Source organism: Apus apus, chromosome 19 (genome assembly GCF_020740795.1).
Source record: "Apus apus isolate bApuApu2 chromosome 19, bApuApu2.pri.cur, whole genome shotgun sequence".
In the NCBI taxonomy this organism is placed as follows: Eukaryota; Metazoa; Chordata; class Aves; order Apodiformes; family Apodidae; genus Apus; species Apus apus.
Window position 1 is genome coordinate 2,353,475 of NC_067300.1, and position 15,468 is coordinate 2,368,942.

At 51.8% G+C, this 15,468-nt stretch overlaps 1 protein-coding gene across 1 annotated transcript in view; it reads left to right on the top strand.

The window, feature by feature from the left end:
- CACNA1B (calcium voltage-gated channel subunit alpha1 B) overlaps positions 1 to 15,468 on the top strand; it is a 296,223-nt gene that overhangs the window by 95,386 nt on the left and 185,369 nt on the right. The window contains exons 4-5 of the mRNA XM_051636571.1: positions 10,509 to 10,600; positions 12,725 to 12,877. Coding sequence (XP_051492531.1) covers positions 10,509 to 10,600; positions 12,725 to 12,877 — 245 coding nt within the window. The remainder of the gene's footprint in view (positions 1 to 10,508; positions 10,601 to 12,724; positions 12,878 to 15,468) is intronic.

Consider the following 15,468-nt stretch of genomic DNA (forward strand, 5'->3'; position numbering starts at 1 on the left):
GAACTCTGGGTGATGTTTGTGTGCCCTGGGGCAGGCAGCTCTGTGCAGCCAGAAGAGACTTTCTGATGAAGCCTTAAGGTTTCTGGCAAGTCTCCTCTGGGATGCTCATCCTCAGAAGGGCTGTGCAGGCCTTGCTGGGATGTGTTGTGGCTGCAGCACACTGGGCAGAAGCAGTTCATGGAGGCTGCTGGGCCACCAGTGCTCACTGGGACTGCTCTGGACCATGTCAGCTGCAGAGCTTGGGCTGTATCTGTGCAGAACAGGGACAAGGGGCTTCATCTGTCACATGCATGAAACACTGTTCCCTAAGCACCAAGCAGAGGAGCAGATATGGCTCAATTATCCTCAAAAAACCGGAAGGGGGGGAATTTATAATTTCTCTTTTCAGTATGGAAGGAATAAATTCTGCCTTTCCCATGTCCACAGCCCAGCTTGCAACAGGTTTAGAGCACAGTGCAGATGGCTATGCAATGATTGCCAACATCTACTCATTATTTTAGATAAGGCCCTGGTTTATTTAGCAGAAGCAGATGGGGGGAATACACAATATTTTGGATGTCTTGGCAAACTGTGTTTTCCTTAGAACAACATTGCACGTTTGCTGTGGTAGTTCTGGCCAAAAAAAAAATAATTCAAAGCAAGAGGAAGAACAGGATCTTTGGGGAGTGACAACGAGGTTTGCATTAATGAAGAGATCTTAGATTGCAAGTTTTATGATACTTGATGCTTTATATTAATCCCTGTGACAGGAAGGGAGCTTCAGCTTTTTTGTGGCTTGTGGGCTAAAGCTTGAAAACATGACCCCAAAAGCTGAGCAATCCCAGGGCAAATAGAAAGCCCTATTATTATTTTTTTTGTTAATGGTTTGATGCCTTTGAATCCAGCCTTGTTGATTTTTGGAGCTGCCTAATGGTGTGACCTCTGGCATCTCTGGGCAAGGGTGGAAAAATGCTTGGGCTTGTGGCTGCCCCATCCCTGGCAGTGTTGAAGGGCAGGTTGGATGGGGCTTGGAGCAACCTGGGCTGGTGGGAGGTGTCCCTGCCCATGCAGGGGGTTGGGACTGGATGATCTTGAAGGTCCCTTCCAACTCACACCATTCCAAGATATGATCCTACGGGTTGGGTCTCTGATCAAGCACACAAGTACACCCAGATGTGGATGTTGCTGGTGATTTTTGCCAGGTCTCACCCATCTGGCTGTGGCAGGGAGGCTGGGCTTGGCTGGAGAGGCAACACAGACTGTGCAAATGGGGCAGCAGGAACTAACTCCCCCTTCACCTTCCCACTTGAAGGTGAATGTTCTTGGCTGTCATTTTGCATGAGGTTTGTAACTTTGCTCCTCCTCTGCCCATCTCCCATGGGCTGGGAGGGAGGCCATCCCTGCAGCTAGAGGGTTGGACTCTGGGGTGGGCTGGCCACCCCTCTGCTCACCTGGCCACCCCTCTGCTCACCTGGCCACCCCTCCAGGCACCAGTGCAGGCTTCAGCTGGTGGCTCAGTGGCAGGGCAAAGCATGCAGGGCAGAAAGGCCTGGGAGACAGGAACCTAACAAGAGGTCTCCTTTTCACCCTGACCAATGTGCCCAGTGTTGACAGATGTTTTTCCCTCTCCTTTGCACCAGTCCCTCCCATGCTTGCTCCCCATCCTGCAGCACCCCTTCAGCACCCAGGGAGGAAAGGCTTGAGCCCTTGTTCTTGAACCATTTTGTCTTGTTTCACTCTTTAAGCACTAATGCAATGTGAGAGTGGTGACATTTCTGCTCAAGCTGTGGGGACAGACCAGCTACAGAGGGTGGTGTTGGTCTGGTTCCAAATGGCACAGACATTGTCACTGCTCCTGGGGCAGCCTGGTGAGGCAGCTCTGGTTGGGTGGCTATTATGAGGGAGGAGGGCTGAGATGTGCTTGTAGTGACTGAGCCCTGCAGTGGCTGAGCTGCCCTGCTAGCCCACCTGGCAGGAAAACACATCCCCCAGTTGGCTACCAGCTCTCCTCTGCCCCTTGCCCAGTTCCTCCCAGCTAGCAGGGAGCAGAGTCCCACTCCTCCAGTGTTTCTGGCAAGGAAATGGAGAGTCTGATTTGGGTGAGGTTTATCACGCCCACAGGATTTGGGGGGTTTGTATAATTTTTCAGGAAAATGGTAGCTTTAAATCAAGTCAAAAGTATTTGCAGACTTTACATGAATTGCTTTTGCTGGAAAGGGAAACACATTAAAGCCAGAATGCTGCATTTCAGAACCTGACAAATGAAACGAGCCATCCCAAGTGATGGTTTGTTGCTCTCTTTCCCTTCCCCCCCCCAGTCTATAAAGTAAAAATATTTTACACCTTTTGCTGACACTGAAACTTTTTTCTCATCTTTAAAAAGCCTTGTTTGTTACGGAGGTAAAACCACCCAGAGCTTGCCCTCCCACAGGAGGCAGAGGGGCTGTGTGACACCTGACGTCTCCAGGACAGTCTCCTTGGGCTCCCAGCTCCTGCTCTCACACCCTCTGCTGCCAGGAATGAAACTCTGGGATGCCCACTCCCACGGACAGAAAGCAGCCGTCTCTCCTGTGTGATGTTGATGTGCTGAGGCTCAAGGTGTGACCTACTTTCCAGCCAGGAGGCAGCACAGGAGGCTTTTAGCTCCTCGCTGCTCAGCTCCCCCAGCTCCTCCCTGACACCTTTAGGACGTGTCCCTTTTCCTGCCAGGGCTCGTGTGAACCAGCCTCTGCTCTGTTGATGCTCATGTCCCCCTTGCTTAGAAGCGACAGGGACTTATTTGAGTCACTCCTAACCAGAATCTCTCCCTTCATCCCTGGCAGCAAAGCCCTCAGCTCCCTGCACCCCACCAACCTCCTCCCTTTTTGCTTGGCTTGGTTGCTGTGTCTCACTGCAGCAGAGGAGTGTGTGGCTGCAGATGCTCCTCTCCCTGACTTCTCCCTGGAGCCTGGCTCAGGAATTACAGGCAGGAAAGTAGGTTGCAGGTGGGGTTGGGAGGAGGTGGGGGGTGATTCTGCTCTTGTTTTGCTGTGTCTCCTCCCAGGCCTCTGGAGCATTCCTGGCATGCAGAGAGGAGGAGAGAGTTTGTCTTTGGATCTGGGCAGCTCTGTGTGCTGCAGGCTGGTGGCAAATTTCATGTGGGTTGCAAAAAGGCTCAGAAATGTTGTCGTGTGGAGAGACACCAAGAAAGGAATTGGCTGCTTGTGCCTCTGAAGCACAGCAGCCCTGTACCACTGAATATTGTGATTTCCTTGGTGTATTTTATTTTGCCTTCTGTTCCCTTTGTGTTAGAGCTAAAGAGAGATTTATCCTTCAGCAGCGTGAGGCTGTTTGGATGGATTCAGTCAGTCTGGGGACAAAGATGCTTATCTGAGCAAGGGGAGCAGCCTGGGATGCTCTGAGTAGGCTGGTGGCAAGGCAAGGCTCAGGACCTGCTATGTTGTGGGGTTAGATGTGCTTTGAAGGGAAGGAGTGGGCTTAGGTACAACGTGCAGCTCTCTAGTTGTGTGCTTAGATCTGGTGTTGGTCATCCAGAGCAGAGGGAGAGCTGGGAGGGACAATGGACAGCTGGTGGGCAAGTCACCAACCTGGAGAGATGGAGCCAACAGATGAAGCTGGTGGAGCCATAAATTAAACAGTGCAATTAGCACGCCAGATCCACTTATCAGCTGGGGCCTGGTGGTGACTGAGTGTCTTTGGTAGGGAAGATAAAGTCACACACCATGAAATCAAACTGAGTGGAAAGGGGCATCTTTCCAGCTGCTCCCATCACCACTTGCCTGGGGCTGGGGAGGAGGGGGCTGGGGAGGAGGGGGCTGGGGAGGAGGGGGCTGGCAGCCCCTCTGCTGCCACCCCGGCAGGAGCCAGGCTTGCTGTGCTCAGCAAAACCTGCCTGCATCCACGGGGCTGGCTCAGGCTCCCCTTGGCTCGTTGCCTCCAGTGACCTGCCCTGAGGTCCTGGGCAAGGAGATCAGCCAGACCACGTCACCAGCATAACGTGGAGTGGTGTCTTCAGAGTGAGTGGGGGAGTTAGCAAGGGGAAAAGGGCTCATTTGAGGTGCCCCTCAGCAGCCAGACACCCAGCACTGACACTCACCATGTCTTGTTGCAGCTATTTTCGTGTGTGCAGCTGGTGAGGTTCCTCCTTGTGAGTCTTGCTCATTGGCCTCATGATCTCTCTTTCTGAGGGTTCATTACCTGTTGCTGGAGGAAACAGGGACAAGGGATGGCCCCTGTCCATAAGCTGCCAGATATCACTGCACTTCCCTCTCCAAGGTGCTGTGTCTGCTGTTGATGCTCCAGTAGCCCTTGGAGGGCAGTGCCACAGAATTCTGTCTCGAAATGCCTCCCATAATATTCATTTCCCCCTTCATGATCCATCACAACTGGCTGCTTTCCTCCTGCAGTTCCTCCACCCGCTGCCCAAGTGACTCTGCTGGAGCTCATGTCACACAGGTGGAGCTTGCACCCTCCTGCATGTGGGACCATGGGTGTTACCCTCGCTGGCCTTCAGCTGGGCAGCACCTGCCCTGGTAGGAGGCTCTGTCTTGCTGGCCACCTCCACTCTGCCCAAGCAGGTGGTTCTTGGATCCTGAACAGGGCAGGCACTGGAGAAGTTGGTGTTGTTACAGTGAGGGACTTCTGATCAGGGCATGGAGCAACAGGACAAGGAATAATGGCTTTAAACTGGAAGAGGAGAGATTTAGGTGAGACATTAGGAAGAAATTCTTGGCTGTGAGGGTGGTGAGACCCTGGCCCAGGGTGCCCAGGGAAGCTGTGGCTGCCCCAGCCCTGGCAGTGTTGAAGGGCAGGTTGGATGGGGCTTGGAGCAGCCTGGGCTGGTGGGAGGTGTCCCTGCCCATGCAAGAATTGCGACTGGATGGTCTTGAAGGTCTCTTCCAACCCAAACCAGTCTGGAATTCTATGAATTCAAGGGCTGGGAGGTGATGTGGTGAGGCCAGCAGCTGCCTGTTACTGGTTGGTGGGCTGCTAGTCTTCCTGACCCTGGGAAGTCCCAGCAGCTCCAGCAGCAGTGTGCTGCTGGCCACTTTGGGGTGAAAATGCTCCAGTCCTTCAGGAAAGCAAGGGGCAGAGCAGCCCCCTGTGGAAAATGGTTTCAGGCAAAACAAGAGAAAGAAATGGAGAATATGTGCTCTTTTAAATTGTTAGTGCTCATGCTGCTGAAGGGAAAACACCCGTTTAAAAGCCCAGTTACCTCAGATGAGTTGGATGGCTCTTTTTTTTGAGGGGAAAGGCATCTTCTTATAGAACCTCTCATTTCAAAAGAATCGCATCTTTCCAGTTGATTTTTTGCTGTCAAATTCCCAAGAACAACCTGGCAGGTTCTCCCCTTGGTTTTCTAGCCCCCACGAACACTGCGACAGCTCTCTTGGTGGTGGTGACAACTTCTGTGGGGTTGGGAACCTTCTCCAACTCTAGGAAGTGGAGGAGGAGTTGGGAAGGAGTGCGTGGGTGAGGGACACAGAGTCCATGACCAGCCCAGGCACCACCCTTGGATGGAAACCTCTTCAAACCAGCCAATATTTATGAAGATATTTCATTTTCCTGTTTCCTGGGGGACACTGGGGCTTGTTAAACATCAGCAGCTTCTGTCCAAAGTCAGGCTCTAGGAATTGCAGGGGGAGAGGATTTCCTGGAGTTTTCTGTGTCCCTGCTTTTGTCAGAGATGTTGGGGTTGGTGCTGCAGAGGTGGCTGCACGAAGTGGGGGTTGAATCTGTGGGTCAGGAGTGCTGGGTGATGTTGCTTTTCCTAGGCCAGCTGCTGGTCTGCTGCCCAGTGTTCTCCTTCTTTTTTGAGGGCAGCTGGTGGGTATTTGGTCCTTCTCCTAATCCTGCTGAAGAGCTGGATCTGGTTCTTAGGCTTCTTGGGATCAGGTTTCCTAATAAAAAAAAGAACTTAAAACCACTGTTTCCATTTACTTTCTAGGACTGGAGTTGATAATAACTAGAAAGGTTACACTAAAAATGCCTGCAGATTATGGCAGTGATTCCTCCTCTAGCAGAACCTACCCTGGCACCAGGGTTATCCAGTGGTGAGATCCCCTTGGAAGTGTTGATCCTTCTCAGTTATTCATCTGGCTGCTTTTAGCTGCTGTGTTATCTGCTCTCCAGCAGACACGCCAAAGCTGCTGGACTTGCAGCCAGTCCCAGCTTTCTCCTGCCCATCTCATGTCACCTCCGTGGTGATTTATAGACAATGAGGCCAGGAGAACACTCTCCATCACCTGCAGATCTGCCTGTGCTGAGCGTGGCTTCACCAGCTGCTGGGGTTGCCTAGGTCTGGTTGCTCCTATAAGCAGAGACATGGATGGAAACCCCTTGTTTTTGATCATCTATTCTTGGCTCTCACAGGGGACCTTTCCTGTGTTTCTGCTCCTTGCCCTGCCTGGGGGGAGATGCAAATCACCTTTGTCACCTGTTCCCTAAGAGATCACCTGGAAAAGCTGAATTAAATCCACTAGAAAAGCCACAAAGGGAGGAGAAGGTGGGGGTGGTCCTCAGGAGCTGGGTTGACTTTTCCCTTCTTCAGTCCTCAGGATTGAGAGATCTGGGGCTAAGCTTGGAGGAGTTGAGAGGCAGTTTCTTAGCTCAGGGCTTCAGAAAGGAGATTTGTTCTTGAGTAGCTCTGAAAGTTGCAGCCTCGTGTGTCAGAGTGTCTTGCTGAACCAGCACACAGGAATCCTGAGGTACCTCAAGAAGTGGATTGCTAATTATTTATGTTAATGTTCAGGAAAGGAACTTTCCCTTCCTCCTTGGCTTGCTTTTGTTAACCAAAGGAATAAGCTGCTTTTATAATTTGCTTCAAGCTTTGCTAGAAGTGATTTGAGCATTTATCACAAATGTGGCCTCTGCCTCTGGGAACAGATGCAGAGCTGGTCAGAGGAGGTGGTGATGGAGCACATGAGCAAGAAGGGTGAGATGGTTGACCATCCTGGTCATGAAAAAGGCAAATTATACAGAAAAATGTATTTCATGAGGACACTTCAAGTGTTTAAGTGCTATGGAAGAAAACATCCTAAGCCAATCAAGCTTCAGTGTTTCTGTACAGCCTGTTAAGATACAAAAGGGCTGCAGGTCAAGCCATTTATTCTTTGTGAGGTTATTTTCTAAAATCTTCTTCTGCTATTTTTCTATACCTTTCACTGTGCATTTCCCCTCCTGTGTCCCCTCTGCTTTGTTCCCAGCTGTTCCTGGGCAGCCAGAGAAGCTTTGGCAGGATTAGCAGGATGTGTTTGTCACTTGGCTCCTTTGATCTCTCCTTTATCTGATTTTTAATGATAATTTCTGACTTGTTCTGGCCTAACTTTGAGTGTCAACCTGTGAGATTTCAGCTGAGTAGGGGAAAAAATAAACCAGGAAGATGACACTCAGGCAAATGCTGTGAAGTTAAAGCCTTTCCCTCACTGGGGCATTTTTCCCTGTGTGTCTGTGAAGGTTTTAGGGGAGAGGAGTGCTGAACAGCTGTAAATGAGCTTTGGTTTTATAGGAAGAAAAGGCACCATGTGCCAGGGCTCCTGGCATGGATGCTGACCCCACAGCTCCTCTAAAAGCCTTGGGGTCCCTGTCTCCCTGGTCCACTCTTTGCACAGGCTGCCTGGGGGGCAGAGCCAAGGCTGTGAACACGTGGTGGGACAAAGCTGCAGCATCCAGCCCTCTCCACTTCCACTAGTGTGGGAGACATGATCAATGCCCCCCTGGGTTCTCTCACCTCCCATCTCATTTACCTCCGAGGCTCAAATGTGGATTTTTAGACCTAGAGCTACCACCTCATCCCCTTGATCTGCCATTTCTGCCACCAAAAAGGGGCTTTGTTTAGGATGTTCCTGTATTTTTTTTTTTCCTCTCTAGGCAGAACCTGGACAGGGTTGGGTTGGTTTTCAAGAGTGGCTGATTCATGGGCAGCTGGAGCAGTGCTAGGGCAGCTGCACAGGCATGGATGGTTTGCATGATCCATGGAGCAGCTCTCAGGCCATGGGAGCTGGTTACTGCTGGGAACCCTGTGCAGGGTACCTGGGGGATCCCAGTGCTTGTGATGTGGGAATCAATGAATGATTAGGGATTTTGATTTGAGGGGTGATGCTGCCATAGTTTGAGCAGGCTGTTTTTTAGCATCAAGCCCATCAGGAAGACAAGACTAGCATGAAGACACTGGAACATTTCCTGGTAACACGGGTCTTACTGGTGGTGTCCCTCATTCACTCCCATTTTCTCTTTGAATTTAGAAGCCAAGTGTTGAGCAGATCAAGCACCCTCCTCCCAGCATGTCCCAGGAACCAGGGCTCTGCCTAATGGCAGCAAGAATCTCTCTCAGCACACTGGAGACAAGTGGGGCTGTTTGTAGCACCTTAAACATCCAAGGTGGATGTTTCAGATTATCTTTTGACTTGAAGTGTGTGCTGTTCCCAGACTGCAGAGGTTTATAAGTGAGCAATTAAGTTGTGAGGATGGAGGGGGAGGGAGAAGAGGAATGAAACCATTGGCACGGATGTGGAAGATTTAATTAGAAGCCTCTGCATGTGGTGGTTCTTGGTTTAACTTGTCTCCTGTTGCTTCTGCTCGTGTTGCACCAATTGAGCTGATGTAATGTGAATTATTCTGGTGATGGAAATGTAGGAACAGGTGTTCTATAGGATAGATACTCTGCTCCTTGGGTCCTGGCTTGCTGCTGCCTCTCTTGCCATCCAACATCTCAGCAGGGTTTTTCTTGCTTCCAACCCCTCCTGCTGATGGAGTCTGGCCCTTTCCACCCAGTGATGCTGATCCTGCTCTTCCCTGAGCTGTGCTTGGCAGCAGCACAAAGTCAGTAAGGCCAGGCCAGGGCTTGGAGCTGAGTGTGGCTGTGCTGGGGGTGCTCCTGACACAGCCCCAGCCCCTGCAGCTGAGCTTGCCAGGCATCCTGCCTGACACCTGGTGAAGAGCTGTGTGTCCTGCTGTGAAAAACCTGTGCTTTTCCTGGTACTTGTGACAGCAGCCAGGCTCTGTGCTGGATGCTCAGCACCTGGTGTCAGGAACATTGAAAAAGGGCTCCTGGCAGGTGCAAATAAATCATGGGTGCACAGTGTAGGTGTTCTGCACCTTTCTGAGCATCTCTGAGCTCCAGCATGGGACACTTGGTGTGTCTGGGTGCTCAGTCCCCAGGGCACTGCCTGGGATTCATTGCCCAAGTCTGGCAGTGTCCCTCCAGCTCTGCCTGTGTCCTTTGCCAGCCCTGGAATCCCACTTTTTCAGCCAGGTTTGCAAGTCCCTCTTGCAGCTGTAGCTCCTGAGGAAGGGTTGGCAAAGTGTCAGATGATGGACAAGGCTGGATCCCCGTGGCAGAGGGTTTAAATCTCTTCTCCCAAGGAACAAGTGATGGGACAAGAGGAGACATCCTCAAGTGGTCCAGGGAAGGTTTAGGTTAGATATTAGGAATAATTTCTTCCCCAAAAGGTTGTCAGGGCCTGGCCCAGGCTGCCCAGGGCAGGGGTGGAGTCCCCATCCCTGGAGGGATCTCAAAGCCACGTAGATGTGGTGTTGAGGGACATGGTTTGGTGGTGACCTGGGCAGGGCTGGGTGAGTGGTTGGACTGGATGATCTTAAAGGTCTTTTCCAACCAAAATGTTTTGATGGCTAAATGGTGCAGTCAAAGGGGAGCTGGGGAGAGAGGGCTTTTGCTCTGGACTAACTGCATGGTTGGCTTGTGTTAGGGCAGCCCTGTCCCAAATCAGTGATATTTCTGCTGAAGCATCACAGGAAGAGCTGCAGTAATTAATGAGCTCAGCTCTGCCACCCTCTCTGTGGGGTAGGATGCCTTGAGGGCCTTTGCTTCAGGAGTTTGCATCACTGTGGACCCTGACACTATTTCTTCCTTTGCTGCCCCCTGAGACAGTGAAGCCATTTCATTTTCTGTGCTGAGCACGTACATTTTTAAGCCTTGTTCTGGTCTGCAGGCTGTGTTTCTTATCAGTGTTACTGCAGCTTATCAGGAAATCCTGCACCCCACTGTCTGAGCAGCTCCTCAAATAAGATACTCTGACCACAAGTGAACTTTGCACACACAGAGCAAACTACCTCACTAGAAACTGCTTCAGATATTGGGGAACATCCGATATCTGTACTTGAGGGATTTCTGAACTTATTATAGGGAAAAGTTCTGGCAGGTAGTTTCTGGCATAGCTGAGGGGTTTATTCCCCTCTCCCTATCTCTTTCTGAAAAATGATGTCTTGCTTCCCTGCAAGCACAGGGTGCTGCTCTGAAACACCCAGAGCCAGACCCTGCTCACTGGGTGTAAATGGTCTCACAAGAGACAAAAGCTGCAGCTTTTCTGACAGTCTGAGCAAGACTCCCCAGGGCTGGGGGGGTGTGAGTTGATGGTTTCAAGTGGACACATTTTGCAGTTTGTTCACAGGTATAAAGCTTTAAAGCAGCTTGAATATTTGCTGGTTTGACACACCGCTTAGCTGTGCTGTGCAAAGAGGAATTTGCCTTTAATCTCACTTTTCCTCCTCTCTCCCCTTGTTGCCCTCAGGATTCTAGCAACTGCTGGGACCGACTTCGACCTCCGGACCCTGAGAGCTGTCCGAGTGCTGCGCCCCCTGAAGCTGGTGTCAGGAATCCCAAGTGAGTGTCATGATCCTGTCATCTTGGAAGTGTTGACCTGCAAGTGTCCCCCTTGGAAGTGTCCAAGGGCCAGGCTGGATGAGGCTCTGAGCAACCTGGTCTGGCGGGAGGCATCCCTGCCCGTGGCAGAGGGTTGGAACCAGATGAACTTTAAGGTCCTTTCCAACCAAACCAGCCTGTGAGTCTGTGATCTTCACAGCCCAAGGTGCTCTGTAGCTTTTGGGGCGTTTTGTGCTGTTTTTTGAGCAATGCTCTGCTCCTTTTCTTCCTGGTCTGTGGCTCTTGCTTTGCTCTGGCTTCCTGCCATCCTGTGTTTGTTCAGCAGCTGATTTCAGCTCCCAAAACTGCAGGTGAGCCTCAGGGATTTGTCCTAGGACTCTTTTGCCTTTGGAATTGAATTAATTCTCCGTGAAGACCTGAGGCTCAAATTTTGCAGCTTTCAGGCTCCCAGCCCTGAACTTGGATCTTTTGACAGTTTTTACCAGCTGAGCATCTTGCACTGGGGGCTTGAGGCTTCACCCGTTCAATAAGGGGAAAAAACGAAGGGAAAAGAGCAGATCAGGTTTGTTCTTGCTCAGTGGGCAACTTGATCCTGAGGTGAAGGGTCCAAGGGCACCAGTGAGGGGCTGCATCCTGCCTTGCTGGTGCCCTGAAGCCATCAACGTCCCCACTCTGCTCCTTACTGCCTTTGTCACTCTCCACCAGCTGCTCTCCCTGCTAGCAGGGGATCATTCTCAGGAGTGGATTTCATTCCTGAATGTGGAACAGAGATTTTATTTTTTCTCCTTCCAGCAACTGCTGCTCTGTGGGATGCTCTGCTCTTCTCTGTTAACCCCTTGGCAGCCAGGCAGCTTCACCTCCTCATCAGCTCAGCTTCCTCCCTGCCTGCTCCAGGACTGAAATGTCTGGGCTATACAAAACCAGTGAGGGGCTATGGTTGTGCTTTGCAATATCAGCACTGACATCTCCTGAGATCAGCATCCTTTCGTGGGCAGGACTTGGATCTGAATTCCCTTGCAGGAGAGGTCCCTGGCCAGGCTTGGGATAGGTGGCATTTATTAGCAAGATCTCTAGGCAGATGCTGCTGGCTGGCTTTTCATGGATGTCTTGTCTGTGCAAGGCAAAGGTGGTGTGGGACTCACAGTCTAAGGATGTCAGGGAAGCACGGTGACCCCTCAGGGTTGCTCCTGTCCCTTTGTGGTCTGTCCTGGACCAGCACAGTAGTAGCATTTGCTTTCCTGGTGTTGGTGCTGCTGTGAAAGTTTGTGCTGTGGTTTTCTCCTGTCATAAGGTGCAGTCTTGAGGTGCAGTCACACACGTGCTTTTCTTCTGCACTCTCAGTATTTTTCCCATCCTGCAGATCTTCATCCTTTTTTTCCTGCATGCACCCACGTTGACCTCAGCAGTGCTCTGCAAGGTGGCAAGACAGTAACAATCCTTCATTCTCCATACCTTAGGACAGGCCATCAAGGTGGATTTCAGCTGCTGCTGGAATCACTGGAGTGCTTTTGTGATGTGTGTCTGTATGATGGTACCTGGCACCTCCATCTCTCCAGCCCCTCCCACCTATTCTCTCCCCTGGTTTGAATTGAAAATGAGTTTTTGTGCCAGTGAAGAAGCTCTGGTTGGACAGCCCTGGAGACAGGGCTTTGCTTCTCCAGACGCAGGGTGTGATGAGCACAGCAGCATCACAACTATTCTGTGTCTCATGGAGGGAGAAGCAGCTCCTGCACAGCTCAGGGCTCCCTGGAACAGGGGTGACCATGGGGCAGTGTCCAGCTCTGCTGCAGGACTGAAAGTGAAGGACCTGGCCCAGCTCCCAGCTGAGACTCAGGACTCCACTGGCTTCAAGAAAAGTCCTTTATTTGTGTATTTCTGAAGCTTAAGAGACCTTTTAGTCTGTGTTCTGAAGAAAAGGAGTCAGAAGAAGATAACTCTCCTGATTGTCTCTCTGGCACCTTGGGTGTATTATGGCTGTAGCATCTTTTCCCTGAGAGAACCAGCATTGCTTGGTACTGCTGGTCTAAACTTGCCCTTCCACACCCTCCTCTCCTAATTTGCCCCCACCCCAAGCCCTTGGTTTCCTTCCCCCATTGCTGATGTGTTTTTTCTGTGTCCCCACAGGCCTGCAGGTTGTCCTCAAGTCCATCATGAAGGCGATGGTGCCCTTGCTTCAGATCGGGCTGCTCCTCTTCTTCGCCATCGTGATGTTTGCCATCATTGGGCTGGAGTTTTACATGGGGAAGTTCCATAAAACCTGCTTCTCCAATGAGACAGGTGAGTGTCCAGCTTCAGTCCCCTCCTGGTGTATTGGCACAATGTTCTAGGCCCCTTCCTGGGCTGGAGCAGCAGCAGTGTGGCCCTCGGGTCAAGGGAAAGGCAATTCTTCCCTTCTCTCTGGTGAGACCCCACTTGGAGTATTTTGTCCAGTTCTGGGGTGTCCAGCACAAGAAGGACATGGAGCTGTTGGAGCAAGTCCTGAGGAGGCCACAGAGATGATCCCAGGGCTGGAGCAGCTCTGCTCTGGAGCCAGGCTGGGAGAGTTGGGGTGTTCAGCCTGGAGAAGAGAAGGCTCCAGGGAGACCTGAGAGCACCTTCCAGTGCCTGAAGGGGCTCCAGGAAAGCTGGGGAGGAGCTTGGGACAAGGGCAGGGAGGGATGGGATGAGGGGGAGGGATGAAAACTGGAAGAGGGGAGATTTAGGTTGGACATGAGGAGGAAATTATTAAGTGTGAGGGTGGTGAGACCCTGGCCCAGGCTGCCCAGGGAAGCTGTGGCTGCCCCATCCCTGGCAGTGTTGAAGGGCAGGTTGGATGGGGCTTGGAGCAACCTGGGCTGGTGGGAGGTGTCCCTGCCCATGCAGGGATGGGGCAGCCACAGCTTCCCTGGGCAACCTGGGCCAGGGTCTCACCACCCTCACAGCAAAGAATTTCTTCCTAATATCCAATCTCCCTCTTCCAGCTTAAAATCATTCCCATTCACCCTCTCCCTCCCTGCCCTTGTCCCAAGCCCCTCCCCAGCTTTCCTGGAGCCCCTTCAGGCACTGGAAGCTGCTCTAAGGTCTCCCTGGAGCCTTCTCTTCTCCAGGCTGAACACCCCAGCTCTCCCAGCCTGTCTCCAGAGCAGAGCTGCTCCAGCCCTCTGATCATCTCCATGGCCTCCTCAGGACCCTCTCCAACAGCTCCATATTTTCCTGTGCTGAGGGCTCCAGAGCTGTGTGCAGTTCTGGGAAATGCTGTTTGTGACTCTTGCTTGCTGGGTGGTTCCCAGCTGGGAATTGGGAGCACAGCTGGAAAAAAAAAGAGTGGGTGTGTGTTACATCTCTCTGGGTGGCAGCACCCAGCTCCTGGGTGGGAGGAGGATGAGGGGCCAGGCTCCCCTTCCTCCTCACCCCCTCTCTGGGCAGTGTGGGAAGGTGCTGGGGTTTCCAGGCTCTGCTCTGCTCCAGGGCTGATGAGCTGGTTGTCAGATGATTTATGGGGATCGATCCCCCTGGCTCAGCAGAAAATGAGGTGCTGGTGTTTCTGGAAAGTTGGAGAGTGGGGAGGTTTCCTGGCTCTGCCCTCCCTGGGGAGGAGCAGCCCACAAAGCCATCAGCCCAGCCTTTTAAAACCTAAGTGCTCATCATCTCCAAAGAGGTGCATTAACAAGCCCAGGCCTGATACCACGGGCTCCAGGGGCTGGCTGGAGAGTGGAAACATGAACCTCCTTCAAGAGCTGCCCCTGTCATCGGGCAGCACACGGGGGGAGGAGGAGGAGGGTTTGCTCCTGCTTTTTCTCTTCAAAATCCTCAAAATGAGCAAACTCCTGGGATTTTTCCTGGTACCACACGAGAGGTGCCAGCTGTTGCTTCAGTGGAGGGAACAGCCTAGAGGTGTCAATGGCAAAGGTTGCTACAGCCCTGGGTAGGTCAGTAAAAAACTCCAAGGCAGAGAGATGCTGGGGACCAAACTATGGCCAAAGGTTTATCCAGGGCCTTTGCCACTCAGCCCAACAGGCTGTTCTGAGCTAGTGGAAATATTTCTCTGATGACAAGTGGGTAAAAACGAACGGCAGCCCGTGTTGCAGTGGGTACCTGCCTCCTTCTCCTCCCCCTGCCCCCTCCGTGCTCTGCTGTTCTGCTGGCACAGGAGGATTTTTACACAGCCACCCTCCTCAGCTGGCCCAGCCCAAGGGCCCTGAAGCTGCTCGAGGAGGCCACCACACTTGTTTCTCATTCTTCCCTGAGGCTCCTCTCTTCTCTCTCTTCCCCAGCCATGGCAGTAGGGGCTTCTTCTGGTCTCTTTTTTTTTAAAAAAAAAAAAAAAGGAAAGCAGACTTAGACCCAGCCCTTTGCAGAAGACATGCATTGCCTTTTTCTGAGCATTACCTGGTAATGAAAAGCCAAACAGAGCTACAAGTAGATTCTCCCTCACAAAGGGCCTGCAAGAGCCAGAGCTGGTATTTTCTCTTTGCAGGTTTGTCTCACTAAGCCCTCATGAAAGCCTGTGGTGGCCCCTATGGGAGCTGGAGAGAGATGTCCTGCTTTAAGGAGTCAAGAGGAAAGCACACACACATAGATGGATCCTGGAGCCACAGTGACTGACTTGTTTTCCTCCTGTTTTCTTTTGCTCCGTGGAATGATTATTCCTCATTTCTGCTAGTGCTGATCTTGTTTTCCCCTGGTGGATTTGATTTTGTGCAGTTTGCTGCTCCATTAGCATAACATGTCACCAATTGCACCTCTGTGTAAGCAGGAATATCACTTGGTATATTGACTTACTTGGAAAACTCAGCACTTTACTTTTGCAGATGGGTCTTGAACCTGCCCTCGAGCACTTCCAGGGATGGGGCAGCCACAGCTTCTCTGGGCAACCTGGGCCAGGGTCT